The sequence below is a fragment of the Sardina pilchardus genome, chromosome 17 (assembly GCF_963854185.1).
Source record: "Sardina pilchardus chromosome 17, fSarPil1.1, whole genome shotgun sequence".
NCBI lineage: Eukaryota > Metazoa > Chordata > Actinopteri > Clupeiformes > Clupeidae > Sardina > Sardina pilchardus.
In genome coordinates, this window is record NC_085010.1 from 4,701,450 (window position 1) to 4,721,504 (window position 20,055).

General features: G+C 41.3%; 1 protein-coding gene across 1 annotated transcript in view; it reads left to right on the forward strand.

The window, feature by feature from the left end:
* acadl (acyl-CoA dehydrogenase long chain) overlaps positions 1 to 20,055 on the forward strand; it is a 44,535-nt gene that overhangs the window by 17,960 nt on the left and 6,520 nt on the right. Inside the window, exons 2-4 of the mRNA XM_062517657.1 lie at positions 11,365 to 11,547; positions 17,734 to 17,871; positions 18,680 to 18,844. Coding sequence (XP_062373641.1) covers positions 11,365 to 11,547; positions 17,734 to 17,871; positions 18,680 to 18,844 — 486 coding nt within the window. The remainder of the gene's footprint in view (positions 1 to 11,364; positions 11,548 to 17,733; positions 17,872 to 18,679; positions 18,845 to 20,055) is intronic.

A 20,055-nucleotide genomic window follows, 5' to 3' on the forward strand; every position in this document is an offset into this window, starting at 1 on the left:
TAATGTAAACTGTAGCCTATTGTTGTTTTTGCTACAAAGAAAACTTTAATTGATATTATTGCAATATAATTATTATGGCCAAAATTGTTTTTATGAAATGATATATCAAAGCAGGTAGAAGTAACTGTAGTCACTTGACATTTCTGAGGATTTACATATTTCCATCAGTGCAGTGGTATAGAAATTCTTCAGTGGAGGCACCACACTAGTTAATCACGCTATCAACATCTTCTTACCTTTTCTTCTGTTATTACTATTCTTTAACTTTATGGTAGACAGTGAGTCCAGCAAATTGAGAACCTAGGATCCTGTTTATGTTTAAGAATGTGACTCCAGTATATGTTGAGACGTGGAAAAGGGGGTTATATTTATATAATGCAAATGATTATGTTAACAATGTCATCGAATATGTTGTACAAACAAGAAGGGCGAAATGGTAAGCTTTTAAGAAATCATCATCCACATCATAGTATGATGCTGTGTGGGGTTATGGACTTGACAGTTTTGCATGGAATTGCCCATACAGTATATACATACAGTATACATATTTAAGCAATATAGCACGAGTGGGAGTGGGTTGTTGCTAGATATTCCCACGGGTGTTGTTCGGCCGTAGCCTCGAGGCCGGAGGCCGAGTGGCGCAGGCAACAACACCCGTGTAAATATCCAGCAACAACCCACGATCACAAGTGCTATATTGCTTTTATACAACAATTCTACCACTTGTTTTTTGCGCTAATTTCCCATTATAATGTAAATCGCTAAAACTGTCTTGTTTGTAGAACTAACTTCTCTCCGCCACAAAGTTCTATTACTTGCAGGACAAACTGCCGTTACTAGTTCTAAATGGATGGTTGCTATGGCCAAAGGCCAGTCATTAGTTCTAAAAGCACGTTGCTATGGCCAAAAGCCAGTCGTTAGTTCTATCTCTCCCGTTGTCAAGCAATGCAGAATATAGCCTAATAAACGTTAGCTCGCATTGCGTCTGGTTAGGACATGCTTTTAGCTTTGAAACATCACTATTTTACTTAGCCTACTTGCCATCCAACTAGCTAATATCCACCTCCGTCATATTCTATGTTCTGAGTGTCTGTATTTCAGCTTGGATGCAACGTGACAGTTCGTTTTACACTTGACAATTTGACATTGTATCGCGGAGTGATTTATTATTAGCTGTGAAAAGTCAGAGTGGATTATCGTGGGATATTTCAACTCATGGAACGTCTCTCGGCCAATCAGAAACAAAGAAACAGCTTCATAGAACCCAATTGTTGTATAATAAGATTTGACACATTGCAGTTTTTTAATGCTGGGGTTAATTATAAATCAAAGAATTGTGGGTAGATGTGGGTGAACTGTGCAACATGCAGTTTGTAGACAAGAGGCAGACGTAACAGACAGATGTTTGTGTTTGAAGGGGTGGTGTGTCTGTGTGTGTGTAAGTGTGTGTGTGTGTGTGTGTGTGTGTGTTTATGTGAAAGTCTTCGTTGCTAGTCAACTCAGCGACATGCAGTTTGTGGACAAGAGGCAGATGTAACGGACTGACGTTTCTGTTTGAAAGAGTGTGTGTGTGTGTGTGTGTGTGTGTGTGTGTGTGTGTGTGTGTGTGTGTCTTTGTTGCCGGTGTACAGTATTTCTGAATATGAATGCTGTCTGGACAGGAAATGGCATAGCTTTTATCACATGCAACCAATCCAAAATCGATTTCATATTCAGAAACGTTAACCAGTAACAGCCTGGTTGCTTTGACATATCAAAACCAAATTTTATCCTATTACATCATTTGAACAGGTGAGTCGTCCTGTTTATTTTACCATCCATTTGAGGCTATAACACATTGCAACTTATTCAACAGTGAGTAAACTGCGGATGTTCCCGCATAACAGGATAGCTATACTCCTAACATTACTCGTATTTGTTCTAGAAACATGCCTAGTTTCTTAGGCTCCCTCCTTCCTTCAGTGGTTACGTGTTTCATGCTAGCTACACGTGAACAACTCATACTTAATTCAACACAAGGTCTACAGACCTTAGAGGTGTACATTTCATTTTCATACATCAAAGCGTTCGCCCGTGACAGCCAATCAAATTCGATGGTGAAGCGTCCAAACAGGAAGTGAGGTCAAATCTCGGAAATGCTGTGAGGTATCGAGACCATATTTGGCGGGATGATTTTGGACACCATCCAAAGTAGCCTCAGTAAATGTGTTGTAATTTGGCCACTAGGGGGCGCCGCAATTAGCAAAAATGCATTTTGGCTCATATCTCTTTACGTCTTTGGGATGACATCTAAATTTTTACATTGGAGGTGCTCTGGGACATACCACTGATAAACCTAGGCAACTCGTCAGGTCAGTGTAAGAATTTGGCAATCGAGGGCAACGTCGCCAAACTCAAAGCAGCTTCGCGTCTTGGCCAAACTTTGGCGCTTTGACCTGAGGGCGAGCTGTCGCGTATCCTGCCGGGGCGCTCTCGCGGCGCTTCGGAGCAAGCACACTTCGCACTTTCCCACCGGGATATGCATTCTAGTTATCTTTAACAGTTTTAAATAATCTGTTTTACCTGGTAGCTCAAACCACTTCCTAGAGGGTACATCTCCTGACCTACTACTAGATCTGTTGGTGGCTTGTTAGCTATGTAGCTCATAGGTGTCCCTTTAAATCCTTTCAATAACAACATTTCCTCGTTTGTAACATCAGACACAGCTTTGCAAGATACAAAAAGTAAGTGTCTACTTGTGTCATAACAGAGTACAAACAGTAAGTTTATCATGTTGGTTATTTGAGGGCAGACTTTTGGAAATGCGCTGGCATTAGGATTAGGGTGATAACATTTACATTTATTTGTAAACCCGAAATGAAAACCAGCTCACCTTTCGTTGCTGAAGTGACAGAGTATGGGTCTCCGTTTCCGATTGTTGTTCGCTCTTGCTACCACAACAGTTGTTATTTGGTTGTGGTGCTATTTTTGCTCCCCTGGGCTTATGCCACTGCTGTGGCAAGCTTGTGGAGGACTGGACTGCCACACTGTTGATATTTCTTGCTTGACAGAGATCAAGCGTATAGATCAGTCCAATGAGATGAGTGCAGAAACCTGTGGAGCTAACCAGAGTAGGCCGATAAAAATAACGGCACACTAATGTTTACGTTACGGTAGGCTACAGTACGTTACGTTTACTATTAAAGGAAACGTTTGATATGCATGCGATTTGCATTTTAATTGCAGTAATGAGCAGACCTACCTAGCTTTACAGGAACAGTGTTGCTCCTTAATGTAGTTCTCCTCCGTCTCAATCGCCAGCTGATGTGGAGGATCATTTTCGCTCTGGGACCTGTAGGCCTTCGCCTCTATCTTTATGCGATGTTGTTGTTGCTGTTTAATTTTAATATCTTGAATATAGCCTTCGAAGGCATATTGCAGGCCCTTTTGCCTGCTCCTGTCCGAAATCTCTTTTTCAGCTCTATGAAAATTGGACAATATTTCTCCAGGGAGAGCTGTCATTAATAACTCCATGCCAGCTGTGAAAGCGTACCAGAAGCTGTAAAATTGGCTGAAGAATGTCGGACTAAAGCTGGGCATACACTGTGCGATTTTTGGCCCATTTTGCCACGATTTTTGAGTCGTGCGACTATTTTGGGGATCGAGCCGAATTTTGGCTCAGTCGTGCGTCTTGCATCGTGTAGTATACATGGGGTAACGAGAAGCGATTACCACCTCCCGATCGATCGGGAGAATATCAAACTTGTTTGAAATCCTGGTCGCCCCTTGTGAGTCTATCGCACTGTTGAAGCACTGTTTGAGCCGATTTACCTCAACCTGTCACACTACCCATGCGCGAACACAGATACGGACAACAAGACAAACGGTGTTGCCATAGTCTGCTTATTTTAAGAGACTTGGGCTTGATTTTGTGTGAAGTTGCTGGTTGCACGCAGCGCCTACACGTAGCCTACACAGGGGGCATTTCGAACCTAGGCTATAGAGCTCCACAGTCCCGCCCACAGCCTTGTCCGGAAGTAAAAATCCAATACAATTTCTCCATTGACAACTGGAGAATAAGCCATAAAACGTCCATGGTAGACTTAAAACCAGCTACGATGTGACTAAGTGATTATACCTGCTCATATAGATGTCAAATGTTAACGGGGCATCAACCTTGTTTTGAGAAAACAATGTTTTATTCACGATTTAACGAGAGAGTACTACACTACCCAACACCCTACCGTGTAAGACTGGTGAAAGCAGAGCCTTTGATTGGTAGAGATCGCCGTTGCCATGGCAATCCCAAACAAACTGTACACAACTTTTCCCGTCCCTATCGTCCGGCTATCGTCTCACTGGAACTTCAAAACTTAAAATGGCTGCCGATGTGTGGTCTTCCGAAAAAGAACGGTTTTCTCATCTTGAAGGTTGAATTTACTCAATGGAAACTAGGGATGGGTATTGATAAGTTTTTATCAATATCGATGGCATTATCGATTCTGCCTATCAATCCAATTCCTTATCAATTCTCTTATCGATTCCCAAAAAATGTAGGTGCACCCACATTTTTCATTGCATCGCCTTTAACGCCAAAAGGTCACCTTTTATCGCTCTCCTTTCATATAATGTGAATGATTTTTTAACAATAAGGCGTAGAAAAAGCTTGTCTTTATTTAAAACACAATAAGGAATATACATATTCTTTATAAAGAAGTATAAAGATGTATATATAGCCTACAGTGTATATAATATAATATAATTCTTTATATATTCTAATCTATAGCCTACTACTGACATTTCTGATATTCATGACATTCATGACTATTCATATTACAACTCTGCCTCTTTAATTCAGCTGTCGGCTTGAAGCCTCAAATTGTAAACAAAGTAGCATAGTTGGCTAGCTTATTATAGTCTACTGGTTGGACTGTTCAGTTTCCCCACGTGTGTTTAAGTTGCAAGGTAGGCTAATACTTTGTCTCCTTGGGACAGGCCCTTGTGAGTCTTAGAGTTGGAAAACATTGAGATGATCAGTCAACTTGAATGCAAGAGTTTGAATCAAATTTGTGCAGTAGCCTACGCTATGATGCTAACCGAAATTAATTATAATGTCGCTAGTTGTCTTCTATGCGTCATTGCTTTCACGATTGTGAATGTGCATGTCGAGGGGCGGGTGTCGCGCACGAGAGAGGGAGAGGGAGAGAGAGAGAGCGGGCCAAGGGGGTTACTTATATACAGTTTGACAAAGTTGCACGCATAGTCTACAATTAAAACTTGTGAAGGAAACGTATGCTTTCACCCGAGCAGCGTCAGGTGCACCTAGAATTATTTTCAGGCACACTCTTAAACATTTTGGGCGCATATGCACTCTGGAGCCCTGGACCGGGCAACGTTAGCACCTCTCCGTAGTCTGTCAAACACATGACACTCTTGGAGCTTAATCCCATGCTTCACGGACAAATGTTTTAACATATTGCTGGTATTACTACCCTTACACGATTTGACTTGTAGTATGAGTCGTCGCAGAGGGCGTGTAGTAACACAAAATTTCAGGAAAACCGGAAAAGGTCCGACGTCATGCAGGCTGAGGGAATCGTTAAGGGAATCGATAACAAAAAAGACGTACGATGTCGATGGAATTGATAAGTTAAACCCGGTTCCAAGACGGAACCGGTTATCGATGCCCAACCCTAATGGAAACGGTAGGAAGTAATCATCTTCTTTTCTCAGATTAATATGGAACCTTGTTAAACTATCGTTAGGCTGCAAATGTTGGAAATGTGTGTACGTTTGCAAAGCATCACGGGATTTGAGTTCTCCAACTCGGAATTTAAGATATGTACACAGTCTTGTACCTTTCGCTTTTTTTACATTTTCTGTTCATTTTTTCACTCGACATTTATATGCTTATGAGTCACATCGTAGCTGGTTAGCCTATGGCATGGTCTAAAACTCTTTATATCCAGATTTTTCCAGAAGTCAATGGGAGAAATGAATGAGAAATGTACTTCCAGGCAAGCACCTCTCTCGGAGGAGGGGCGGGACTGTTGAGCTCTATGCAGCTGCGTGGACTCTCACTGTAGGCTCCTCAATGACCACCCCAGAAATGTAAAAGGGGTTCGGGGAGGGGATGCTATTCCCTTTTGGGGTTGTGTCTTTATTATGGCTTATTTTCAGAGACCTGCTGCTTATTTCTCCTCATGTGACCTGGCAACACTGAAAGCAATTAGACAACACGGAGCCGCATGGCAGCACAGCTGATAAAGTTCCAGATAAAAGAGTCCGACGAGTTGGATATGGACGTACAGTGTGAGCAGCCAAATCGCATTACTTGGTGGCGGCAAATGAGTGGGGAGAAACCGGGTGTTGATGGCCTCACAGGTCTCCTTTACAGCCCTTCTTACTGTAGTCTCCCCAAGGCGGTAGTACACAGCGAGACTTGCCATAGATTCACCACCTCCAATGTATCTGTAAATAGAAACCAAAAAGGAAAATGTCATTCAATTGCTTACAGAAAGTGTCTGCAGGCAGCGCTGGAAATCCCTTAGGGATGCTTTCCTAAAATGCACTCAGTATTATTACAATGTAACAACTATATGTAGGTATGCCATATGCGTACCATATGCGTTCAAAAGAGTGATATATTTGCACCACAAAAACGTTGTCCAGCTGTCAGTAGCGCGCAGTAATAGGAATCGAGAAAAATAGTGCCAAGTGATAACGAGGTTTGAATTTTTCCTGGACAACGTTTTTGTGGTGCAAATATATCACTCTTTTGAACGCATATGGTTTTGAGAAGAAAAACACTTTACTTTCGTGACCCCAGCAACTTGTTGGACTACTTTCTTCAGCATCAAAAACGATCAAAAACCGGCTGGATCTCGGCTCACAGGACGCTGTCGGGGGGTAAGTCAGTGCTGATGCACAACGTTGCTGACAGGGAACCCATATAACTTCGTGTCTTAAAACCCGAACTATCCCTTTAACCTAATCCTGTTTAAAATCTAAAAGGTGGTTGATTGTTGTTTGGTGCGCCCGTCAAAAAATCCATCTTATTTGAGGCAAGAAAGACATGTTGATAGGCTATACACATTGTATGTTTTGTTAGTTATCCACTCATGGCTTTCATGCATGTTGTGTAATTTATCAATAATACATCAAGGTTCAAACATGTTGCTTGTTAGCTTGCAAATGGTAGGCTCTATACAGTAAGAGGGATTTGCCGAGAGGTACCTGCCCAAATCATGTCATCCCAGTCTCGCTGCAAGTGCTGACTTGCATCGGCTTTCTTGCCACTGGCTGAATGAATTTTTACCAAAAAAATAAATAAATACAAATATTTACAAAACAAATGGGGCTATGTAGGCTGGGTGAACCCTGCCTGAACTTCCGTGGAATTTGAATTTCGCCCGGCAGCTCAGGCTGGATACCACCAGATCTACTTTCGCTGTTTCATTGCCAGAATCTATCCATACTCTATTCCTTGCACGCTATTGGCCGGTGACGTGACGATAACAAAACTTAAGCAGCAACGAAACGAAAGCAGCAGCCGTTGTTGCTCCTGTTTTGGAAGATGTTAAAGGCAAGTTTTCTTTGAAAACAGAACAAAAACTTGCTCTGGAACAGTTCATACAGCAGAAGGACGTGTTTACGATTCTACCGACCGGCTTTGGTAGGCTAAATTGCATACGGAGTCATTTGAACGATGCACATTGATTACATTCACGCCTCTTTTGCAGTAGAATCAAAGTGCATCTTCCCCAGACTAATGTTCAATCTTAAAAGATTGAGCTTAGTATGGTGAAAACCAGACTAGGGGCTATGGGTAGCCACTACAAAATACAGACATAAGTCGCAAACAAAAAAATGTCGTAACAAATACCTCACACAGCTGAGGGCACATCACACCAGGAGCATGGGGATTGGTATCATTCCCATTCAAAAGTTCCCTTACAAATTAAACCTCCTTTCCTTTAAAGGTTGACTGAACATACCCCAAATTGGATCAGCTCATACCAACCATAAGCAGAGGGGTGTTTTGTCATTAAAAGAATAAACATGGCATTTTATAAATTCATACGGTAACAGACAAACCATTTTAAACATCAGGCCTTCAAAACAGAATTACTTAACACTTACTATACATATCAAAACAATCACTTACAAATGCTTAAAACAGTTAATTCTCAAGTCACTCACTAACATACCCAAAGCTTATACTATAGCTGTCCCACGACGGGTGCATGCTTTCCTTAGTGGTATGAAGTGAATTTCTTTTAACAGTCAACACTCCAAAGAACCAAAGAAGCCTTTACAACAGACATTGTCCCTGAACCACCATCATAACGAAGTCAGCAAGCATGTTATGGTTGCCAGCACATTTTTAAATAAACAGATTTACGTTGGAAGAGTGAATGAAAGGCAAGTGAAATGTTTGGTGTGTGTAAGAACGGAAACGTATGAGTGAAATATTAGCATGAATATGTTCAGAGAGTAAAATGTGTATGAAAGAGTAGCGGCCGCCCTTTGGGACACAGTAAGGTCGTCTGAGGTATGGTATCATAGTCACAAAGAACATTTATGCCTGGTGCCAGGGTGCCTGCATTGCTAACACTCAGTTTAATGGGACAGGTGTCTGGCTCGGACCACAGAGTCTATAAACAGGAGAGGGTACTGTGGACAGTACAGCATGGAGGTTATTTTTGATTGTAGGTCAGAGATTAAAGCCAAGAGATGCGGAATTGAATCAACACATTAATAGCACTCTCCAGTGACATGCCCTTAACCCAACCAAAACCAAAAGAGAAAGTTGTAGAATTTCTTACTAGCATAGGTTTTTCAACCCACAAACTTCTCTAACATACAATGTTCTGGCCATGACATAGCCTTAGTTGCTGAAATGGCCTTAAAATGAAACAAGCAAACAAACATGCCGTTTGTGTGGAGCTAAATTATCCTACTCATCGAAATGCCCTACAGTATAGTAGGCCCTAATGCACAATGTGTTCTAGAAGTCATAGTCTTGAATGCAATTGGAGGTCAAGCAGCGAAGCTTTGAAACTCCTCTACGTTTTCTTACTATGAATTACACATCTTTCCATTGAAGTCTATGGCAGCCCATGGAACTGCATAATAAAAAGTTGTAAATTTGGCAGACTGACTGGGGACAGTGCCATAATTTCACCAAGCTTCATAATGGCACCTTGAGCGCTCTAGTTCCCTCAACTGGTCAAAGTTGGCTGTGCGTTCAGGCACGTTACCTTTGACCAGTTTGCCCGATTTTCAAAAATGAATATCCTTGGAATTAGGGATTGATTAATTCATTGATTGAATCACCGAGTGGTTACTGGTCTTCAATGATCTTCTATAGCGAAATTCAACTTCTGTTGTGTTATATTAGAACAGACGGTTGTGAGGTATCTGAAAAAGTAGTTCCAGGATTAAGAAAATCAGTAAGTTGCACATTTTTTAAAACTAAAGTTTAGGGGTGTTTTAAGGACAGAATCATCCTGGCCCATTAGGGAGCAATGGTGAAGCCATACAGAGAACATTCTGAAGCAACCAAATTGCAGCAACAGGATCAATCTTCGAGATTCCGGTGTCAACCACTCGTTTGTATTCTAGGCAATACAGAAAACGGGCTTAAAGTGTAAAATACCGAACTATTCCTTTAATTCATGTTAGTGTAGGTAGGGTATAGGTGTAATTGAGTGCCTGCATGTCATTTTAAGTCGTTTGTTAGGGAACCCTTGCCATTTTAACACAGTTAAAAGGCTTATTGTGTGAATCATGCAGGATGATGTTTTATGTAAAGCATGCTAAACTTGACATCCATTATTGTGTGGCGGCCTGGTTGGATTTTGTGGCGGCCCGCCACAGATTAATCAATGTATGCGAAACACTGCATCATGCCGCAAATCTTCTGGATGATGCCCTCCGCGCATGGTCACATACTCGCCTTCTCACCACAACAGCGATTGTAGGCTAGGTTGTGGAGGCGACAAACTTTCTCCCAGCAACATGGCTGCATGCAAGTTATGAAGGTAGTATTTTAGTGTCAAGCAGTGAATTGCAGTTAGGCCTAATTGACTCACTTGAGTCAGACAGAAGAAAGTGCTTTCTCTGTTTGTCCCTTCATTTTTTTTTTTATGTGTGTGTGTGTGGGGGGGGGGGGGGGGGGGGGTTTGCATATGATATTGCTGCAAATATGCTACAACATTGCCAAAAGTTAACAGCTGTTTGCCAGAAACCTAATTTATGTGAAAATATGACCTTGCCGCAAAACACACACACATACAGACAGACACACACACACACACACACACACACACACACACTCTCTCTCTCTCAAACACACACACACAGTATCACAATCATATGCCAAACGCTTTAGCCAAGGTTTTCTACATGAGTTTAGTTCATGATGGAGCTACACTAGTACACACAAGTACACTTTACAGTTACACTCTACACGTTGATAGTGGTCTGGTCACCCTATTTTGTGTGCTAGTTGAATAACTTGCCATTCCAGATTAAATGTCCATACTGGTTAAGAAAGGCATGTGAACGATCTCTAATATAGCGTAGTTGAAAGTTTGCATGTTTTTTAAAAGCGCCTTTTTTTTTTCTCGCGCCCTCTCTGGGGTAGCTTCTCGAGCATTTGCTCTGCTGATGGCATGTGCCTTCACATCACCCAAAATGCTTGATTGCATTGTATTCTCCTCCTTTTTAGCTACATTTTCATGTACCACGTCTGCATTTTCATTTAGTGAATTTCTAAGTTTGATTTACAATTACAGTGGGGGCCCTCCTCGTCTTCATTATCGCCTGACTCTCCTCAGCATGCTGTCATTCACTCCCTCGTGTTTATTAAAGGAATACGCCACCCAAAAAAATGAAATTAAGCCAGTCTCGGTCACCCCCAGAGTTAGAACAGTGAAAAAAACCAGATTAAATTCCGTCTGGGCATTGTCCTGCTTTGGGAGCAGCGTTTTGAGCTTTAGCTTAGCACAGTTGCTGTAAATGAAGGGAGTCAGTTAGCACGTCCCCCCAAAAAAGTGGGTGACCGAGACTGGCTTAATTTCATTTTTGGGTGGCGTATTCCTTTAATAATTCTGGTAGAATTCTCAATCTTTTTGGCCTCTGTGTTCAGTTACATAGTCTCTCCTTGGTCTTGGATTTTGTGAAATACATTTCTAAATTAATGCAACTTTTTTTTCTTCTTTTTTTTCTAAATGAATGGCCTTTTCCCACTTCCCTTTTCCCACATTTTTTGACCGATGCGACTTATACTCCGGAGTTATATTTAGTCCAGAAAATATGGTAAGCGTCTCTTGTTGAAACATATTCCAGTTTTTTTAAAAATCTGTTTTTCAATCCCAGATTGCAACATGTTGGAACACATGCTCAGCAAGGGAAAAATGTGGACAACTATCGACTTGAAACCTCAAGTTCAAAGACCATGATGGATATTGGAACAAGGCAGATCTTCTCTGAAGATCATGACCTCTTACGTCAGAGTGTGCGCCGGTTCTTTCAGGAGGAGGTGATGCCACACCATAAAGAGTAAGCAAACATTCATATTCATTTCAATATAATTTATTCTATGTATGAAGTCATTGATGATTAACTTTGTCCCAAAGAGCCCAAGGCCTCGGCCACTCTAACTTTTGTGCTAGTTGTGGTAACGCATTAATATAGAACGAAATGCGGTCAAGGTGTGTGGTTATGCTGGAATAAACAACTACATCGAACATGATTCAGCCAATCATAATCAAGGACCGGAACTACCCATTTTAGAACGTTAGTTTAGCGGGCGGCTGGCATGCTAACGCTCGCAATAGTTATTGCAGTTTCGATGGTTTTGGTGTCCTTATTTGATGTGAGTTTTCTTATTAAAGAATTCTCTCAAGGTAGTGAGTATAGCTTATTTTGTTGTATAAAAGGCTCAATGAATACGTTGTCACTGAATTATTTGCAGCGGTAACGTTGATGTTAACGTTTAGATATAGGTGAAAGCTGCACAACACTGCCATCTGCTGGTTGTTCAGTGGAGGGTGTCTTGGCATTCAAATCTAGTGGTATTTATTTGTGGATCGTGGTGTGTGCTGTAGGAATGTCTCAAACTTACGTAATCGACATAAAAGCAAAAAGGAGATTCACAAATGCAGACTCCACATTCAAAATCAAGCATATTTGTTTTCAAATCTCGAAAACAAATTAACAAAGGCACTTTTATTTATATAAATTTGTTTATTTATTTGTATGTCACGTTTTTATATTTGTATTTTGTATTTGGATATTTATAAATGTACGGTATGTATATGTAATATATCGAGGGCTGAGAAGCAAAGGGGCGTAAGTGACATTTCACCAACTTCTATATGTTCACAGTTAAAGACCTTTGGTTTTTGTTCAATAACGTTATATTTATAAATATTTTACTTCTATCATTTTGACAGTTAGAAAGAGCTCATCAAGAGCTTTCAGGTGGTATACTGTATATAACTCAATTTTGACCAAAATGTCACTTACACCCCTTTGCTTCTCAGCCCTCGATATATCCTTTTATATATATTTAAATAATTTTGAGACAATCCTCACTCCATAAACACTGACCTGCCTGTACATTGCAAACATAGGAAAGGTCTGCAAAAACACACATGCATTGCCATGCACGCATGCACACACAAACAAACACACACACACACACACACACACACACACACACACACAGACTGACACAAAAAGTGAAGTGTCACCTAGTGAGTATCATCGTCACAATATAAAACATCACAACTAACAGGAAGTGATTAAGTGTTTCCAATGTCTAAAACTTCCAAAAGCAAATAGCACACACATCTGATATGTACATTTGACAAACGCACCATGTCAGTACTTTGTTGAGTTTCAAAAATGTCATGGGCCACGGTCCGCAGGTGCTCTGGCCCGCTATCGCCGGCTGTGACTTTATTGTTTTCCTTATGTTTTGAAAACTATTTCAACCATCGCTGTATTGGAATCAGCAATCAGTAACCATCACCCAGTTATTCTGAAACTGTGGTACGTGGACTCTATTTCATCTCTCAGACTCCTGCATACTACTACAGTAATCACTTCAAATTTCAGTTTAACATCATTTTTCATTTTTAGAGCGCCAAAACATTACACATCTCATGGCGCTTTACAGTGTTAAACATTCCCTTGAGAGCCCCTTGAGTAACAGAGGCGAAGAAAAACTCCTGCCTGGCCAAGGGTCAGTTACAGAGCAGTAAGGTCTAATGATGGCGGTTAGTGGTGCAAAGGATCATCATTGATCCGTGATTCGTTCAGATCAGTATCTTCGGCTCGGCACACACATGATCCACGGATTGATTTGTGAAAAAAAAACGAATAAATAATAATAATGTCTGTGTGTTCTTTTGAAGTAACATGCGTGTCCACAAGGCATATGCTTGACCAACATTTAGGGCCTTGACAGAGATTGTTTGGTTTCCTTTGAAAGTGTTCTGGTTTTTCTTGGTGTTCATGATGCGATGCATCTTAATTAGGTTCCCAAGGCCTTTCTTTGGGAATCAAAACAGCCCCACAGTACCACAGCCCCTCCCTCCACCATAATTCTCATTAGGCATGGGATTCTTTTCAGTATAGTCATTAATCTATGTACACCAAACACACCTAAAGTGTTTTTAGCCCAAGAGCGCAATTTTCATTAGTGGGCTTGCTGCAAGGCAAGCCCATCTATTGTTCTTCTTTGCCCACTTTTTTAAGACGCCTCTTCTCCTAGAGTGTTTGAGCTATCGACGTGGTTCAAACACTAAAAAATCAGGCCCGATCCGGTGTAGGTTGCTTGTTAATGTCGGATGGGTGCTGGTTGCCGTTTTTCCGGAATTCCAGTTTTTAGACCCTTGTAGTTCCGCCATGATCCACCAGAGGCATTTCCCCATTGAAATGAATGCGGGACTGTTCAGGCGTTTACATCACTGCCCCCTGGTGAACAAGCCCACTCTTGCAGCTCCTCCACGGAGATGCACATTTCTAGTTTCATCCGACAATTCGCCCTTTTCACGCTAACGTCAGACACTTTCCGCTTTGAAGCTTTGCTGGGTATCAGTACATCCGGCGTAAGCAAAAGCTATGGTGATACGGTTACAGTTCTTGAGGTAAGATTAATACAGTATTTCACGTGTATTTATTATCTTCATTTTCCTTGTTATCGTTGGCGATCATTGCAGTCACGTAGCTGCCTTGATTTGAGAGTAAAGTCAGTAGCCTAATTCCTAATATATAGCAGCAACTTCAGCTAGCTTCACCGAAGATCAAGTTCGTTTGATATTAGATATTCGACAGAGATTCAAAATAAGGAACAGTCTTTCATTGAGTATCCGAATATCCAATATCAAACCAACTTGATCTTCAGTGCTAACATGTTAGCTAGCTGAAGTTGCTGCTATGTATAGCAGGGGTCTCCTAACGTGACGACTAACGTTATGTTCAGTTATCGTTTGCAATCATTGCTTTCGTAGCTGCCTTGATTTGAGAGTAAAGTTAAATGACGTTATGACTACACATTACTGCTACCGGACGAACTGAGACCCAGCTGCTGACATCACGTGAAAATGGCTAATAAACCACACTCCCAGACAATGACATGGTACCATTCAGTAACTATTTACATTGTCAATTAAATGACTGGACTGGCTTTAACCTGACATGCCATCTAAATAATCTGTTACAGTAGCAGTGAGGTCACTTTTGAAGATTTTTGGGGGGACTTGGTGACCCCAAGATTGTTAGTAGCTCTCCAACAGTGGTTTTTATGGATTTTTTCATACCATCGTCCATACTGTACGTGGGGGCAAGATAGCCATGGGTCTTTGTCCAAGCATGGTTGTAACATTTATAGATGATTAGAACCGTTTAATCATCATATTAACTGTAAATATAGGCATTTTCAACAAAATACCTGGTTTCCATAGACATTCTCTTACTTTCAAATGTCAACACACTTTCTCTTTATTAGTGTATTCTCTTGTCTTCTCAATGTTGAAAAATGACTAGAGGATTTAGCCTCTGAGGGCCAGATCTACTGTACTAACGTTTTGCGCCCATTTCAGTCGTAACGGGCGCGTATAAACATGGGGAGGATATATACAGACAGGCCGCAATGAGGGAAACGCGCAGACTGCCTGCCGTGGGAGCTGAAAATTAGCCTGGATGCCAGACCGAAGTTTAGCCCCGCCTACATTATTTTTCTGCAGGGAACTTCGGTCTGGCACTGCTCCGTTCAGCTGCTACTATTTGAGATACAGAGCTGTTCGGACCAATCACATTGTCAGGGCGGGCTTTACGTGATGATTGACAGATGAACAGCAGTGAGGTTCACGGCTGCATGCGTCCTCGTTCAACGAGTTGGGTGTGAGACCGTGTTGGCTTAGGTTGATTTTGATTGCAACAGAAACGCTATGACTATGAATGCATAATTTGTTCATGCAGTTTGGCCTTTCGTTTATCTTAGCTATTGAAACGGAGGTTTTATCACGGATTCACACAACTATTTCTGAACACTTAGACCAACGTGGATATGTGGGAAAACTTCAGTTTCACTTTCACCAAGTTAAAACAGCATGTTTGGGTGATGTTGTTCCCGTTTGTTTGCTCGTTGGGTTAACGACACACTTCCCCAGCTGTTCATTGCATACAGTTTGAAGGAATTGTGTTTTAAAACGAGGGAGGATGTTTTCCATATAGCCTACCCTGCGACATATTTAACTGTCTTAGATTTCGCAGATACTGACCAGTGTTTCCCACAGATTAGAAGGCAATGTGTGGTGGTCACCCCATGTCTGACGGGGGGGGGGGGGGGGGGGCTTTTTCCGCTCTCCTTTCATATAATGTAAATGATTTTTTTTACCAACATGTGGAGCTTGTCTTTATTTGAAACACACACATTATGTAATTATTTACATAATATAGGCCTATACTGACATTTCTGATATTCATAACAGCAAACTTTATGCAGATTATAGCCTTCTATTCATATTACAACTCCACTTCTTAAATTCAGCTGTCTGGTTGAAGCCTCAAAATATTGTAAACATAGCAGGCTAAGCTTATCATACTCTAGTCTACTGGTTGGACTGTTTAGTTTCCCCACATGTGTTTAAGTTTCAAGGTAAGCTAATACTTATTCTCCTTGGGACAGGCCCTTTTAAGTCTTGGAGTTGAAAAACATTGTTGGTCAGTCAACTTGAATGCAAGAGTTTTAATCAAATGTCTGCAACATAGCCTACTAATGATGCTAACCGAATATAACAGTAATTTAGCTAGTCGTCTTCTGTGCGTCAATGCGTCTACGATTGTGAATGTATGTTTAATGGATTAAATGTGCACGTGGAGGGCGGCTGTCCATTGAGCGCGCACGAGAGCGGGCCAAGGAGAATGAGTTTACTTCTACTGTTTGGTAATTAAGTTGCACGCATAGACTACAAAAGTTGCGGGAGAACTTTATGCTTCTACCCGAGCAGCGTCAGGTGCATCAGTGCGACCACCGACCACGCTTCCAGGGATGATCTCGTTGGTTTTCATGGAGACAGACAGCCGCGGTGTGCACGGAGGGTAGGGGCTGTGTGTGTGTGTGTGTGTGTGTGTGTGTGTGTGTGTGTGTGTGTGTGTGTGTGTGTGTGTGTGTGTGTGTGTGTGTGTGTGTGTGTGTGTGTGTGTGTGTGTGTGTGTGTGTGTGTGTGTGTGTGTGTGTGTGTGTGTGTGTTTGTGTGTGTGTGTGTGTGTGTGTGTTTGTGTGTGTGTGTTTGTGTTTGTGTGTGTGTGTGTGTGTGTGTTTGTGTGTGTGTGTGTGTTTATGAGAGACAGACGCGCGAGTGACAGAGAGGGAGCGCAAGGAAAGGAAATTCAGCTTTACGAATGCTGCATGTTTTTCAAAATAAGAATAAATAAATAAATATATAAAAAGAATAACGAAACGCAATATGTGGCGGCCGGTGCTGAATCTGTGGCGCACCGCCACAAATGTGTCTATGTGTGGGAAACACTGCTGACAGCCAATACATTGTTCTGTTTGGTTTGGGCTATCCAATGAGTGCAGAGCTATCCCCCCCGCCCTGTATCAGTCGAATCACGCCCCATAATCGAAGCTGAATGGAGCAGTTTCAGACTCATATTCTGATAAGAATTGAGTATGACGTCGTCAGGCTAGCTGAAAATGGCTATTTGCGCTTTTCCGTGTCATGTATATTAATTCCTGGGCGGATCAGCTGAAAATGGGTGTAATGCGCAAGTACAGGGGAGGAGAGGTGCTAATAGCGATTGATTAAGTATTCCGCCAGATGTATGAAAACAGCGCACGTCTATTTTACGTTGAAAAACTTCCGCCTTCTGAAAGCAGGTGTAATCCAGATTGCGGTTAAATGCGTCTATTAAAAAAAACTTTTAGCGACAGCTGAATCAATATTCAGAGCATCCGTTTTCTTCATTGTACTACTGTATATCAAAAGCAACCTTAACTTTTGTTTGCCTCTCTAAAATCGAGAGGCATGCTTCCCTAAAATGCTTCCCTTTCAGGATGGAATTTTCCTCATTGTTTTCATTGTGGGAGTACAATAAATCACAAAAAGATTATTTGTTATACCTGTTTTTAGTCAATTTTGCCAAGGTTGCCAATAATTCTGGAGGGTACTGAATTTGAGAAATATTTTGCACATTATCTTATTGCTAACTGAAACCATTTTTGTCCAGGTGGGAGAAAGCAGGCCAGGTAAGCAGAGAAGTGTGGGAAAAGGCAGGTGAGTGTGGTCTTTTGGGAGTTTTCTCACCTGAGGAACATGGAGGCCTTGGAGGGGATCTGCTGTCTGCTGCTGTGGTGTGGGAGGAACAGTGAGTGTATTTTTTTGCTTTCTTGTGTAACACCCACCCTAACATACATTTCCCAGTATAGTATTAGTATTAAGAGACTTACTTAGTGCTTCCTTGTGAAAACATTTGACTTAAAATAAGCCAAACTTTTATTAAATCTTTTTAAATGATCTTTTCCTGAAAACAAGAAGATTTGTCTGCCAGTACGTTAAAGAGGAACTATGCAGGATTGGCGATTTAATCTCTGGTTTCGGTTTCGTTGTTCGTTTTCGCTCGTTTTATGCTTGCATTTTCTCTGCAGAGCTTCCCCGACAGCTTTAGCGTGTATATTTATACATGCATAGGCTATATTTAAATATATAAATTGCAAGCGTGGTTCTTCGTCTCAGATTTCCAGATGTAAACAAAGAGCGATCGTCTTCTGCAGAAAGTTGCATAGGGTCTCTTTAAGTAAATTTGTCCTACAAACAATCAAATTTGTCTGCCAGTGCATTGACTCAATTTGTCTTTTCATGCTAAAAACAATACTAAATAGATTTTTGATATTGATATATTAATAAAACTTGGTTAGATTTCAATTTTTGCAGTTTATACATTTGTAATATCTCTCCATTAATGACAGGAATGTTTGTCTGTGTGTGTTATTCACATTTATTTCACGGCTCTTCGCAATGCTGCAGAACGCTCCACTTTTGTTCAAAACCATAGCATTCAAATTTACTCTGCTAAGTTTTATCGTTGTGATAGTGGAGACTAAATTCAGCTGTAGGCTTCTTTTTGTGTTTTGAATTTGTATGTAAATATTTGTTTTATCTTTTGCCTTTCTTAGGATGTACTCTAACTGCTCAGGGCCTGGATTCTCTCTTCACTCTGACATTGTGATGCCATACATCAGCCACTATGGCAGCAATGCCCAAATTGAGAAATTCATCCCCCCAATGGTTGCTGGAAAATGCATTGGTGCCATTGCCATGACTGAACCAGGAGCAGGCAGGTAATCAGTTTTAATTGAGGAGTACATTGAGTCCAGGCTAAACTGTTACGCAGTGAATAAGGACATTCACCATTAAAGGGACATTGTGTAAGATTTCCAATGGTTTGTTACCAAAATCAACATGAATTTCACATTCATAAATGTGGCCTCATTCATGTTTAATTACCACTACCACCAATTCGAAGCATTCCTATTGGCTCAGAAGTCCTCATTTAAATATTCATAGCCCAGCCCAGACCCGACCCTGTATTTACGCGTGCCATGTTGAAATACGTGTAGGCGCTTGGGACAAATGCGAACTACTCTATGGAAATACTACAGCTCCGTCTTTGACGTCTGAATGCATGGATCTATATTTCCTACATTCAGCGATGTAAGTTATGAACCCGTTTTCCACAAGCCACATATATCTAACATTTCAACACTGAAATTGTATTTTCTAATGAAACAAATAAAATAACTTTGATAGTGATCTGTCCCTGTCTCAGCAATGCCCTTTAGTTAGTGCACATAAGCCCCTTTTCCACTCCCAAACTAGTCCGACTCTACTCGGTTCGATATGTCACTTGACTGCAGATTCGTAAAGAAACGCAAGCACCCACATCATAAGTGTATCTAAATTAAGCTATGTACCAAACATGACATTTTACCGTGACTCTAAGAGCTGCAAACAGCTTTTAAGGTTGTGTGTTCAAAACCGCTATAATATCGAGTCAATCTGAACTACTTGCAGTTACACTTTCAGGAGAGACTTCATGAATCCAGCTTTTCAACGGCTTGCAAATGCTGGCAACGATGTGCAACATTTAATCATAGACAGTTGCATTTAATTCACACCTCCGCAACAGTTTCGTCTACAAGCTGCGATATAATCCCTAACCGTTAGATTAAGTTCACAACGAAATGTTCTCATTCCTACACAATATCCCTTTAAGATTAGCTGAGGCAGCTGTGGCTTACTGGTTAGGGCTTTGAGCTTGTAACCAGAGGGTTGCTGGTTCGAGCAGGCGTACTTCACCTCGCTGTTCTGTGTGTGTTCACTAATTCACAAATTGGGATAAATGCAGAGACCGAATTTCCCTCCCGAGATCAAAAGAGTATTCAACCCTTCCTGAAACGACACTTTGTGACGTGACCGCCCCGGACGGACATGATCAACCACATTAAGTAGTCTACTTAAACTGCACAGACAACCAAAGCAGCCAAAGGTA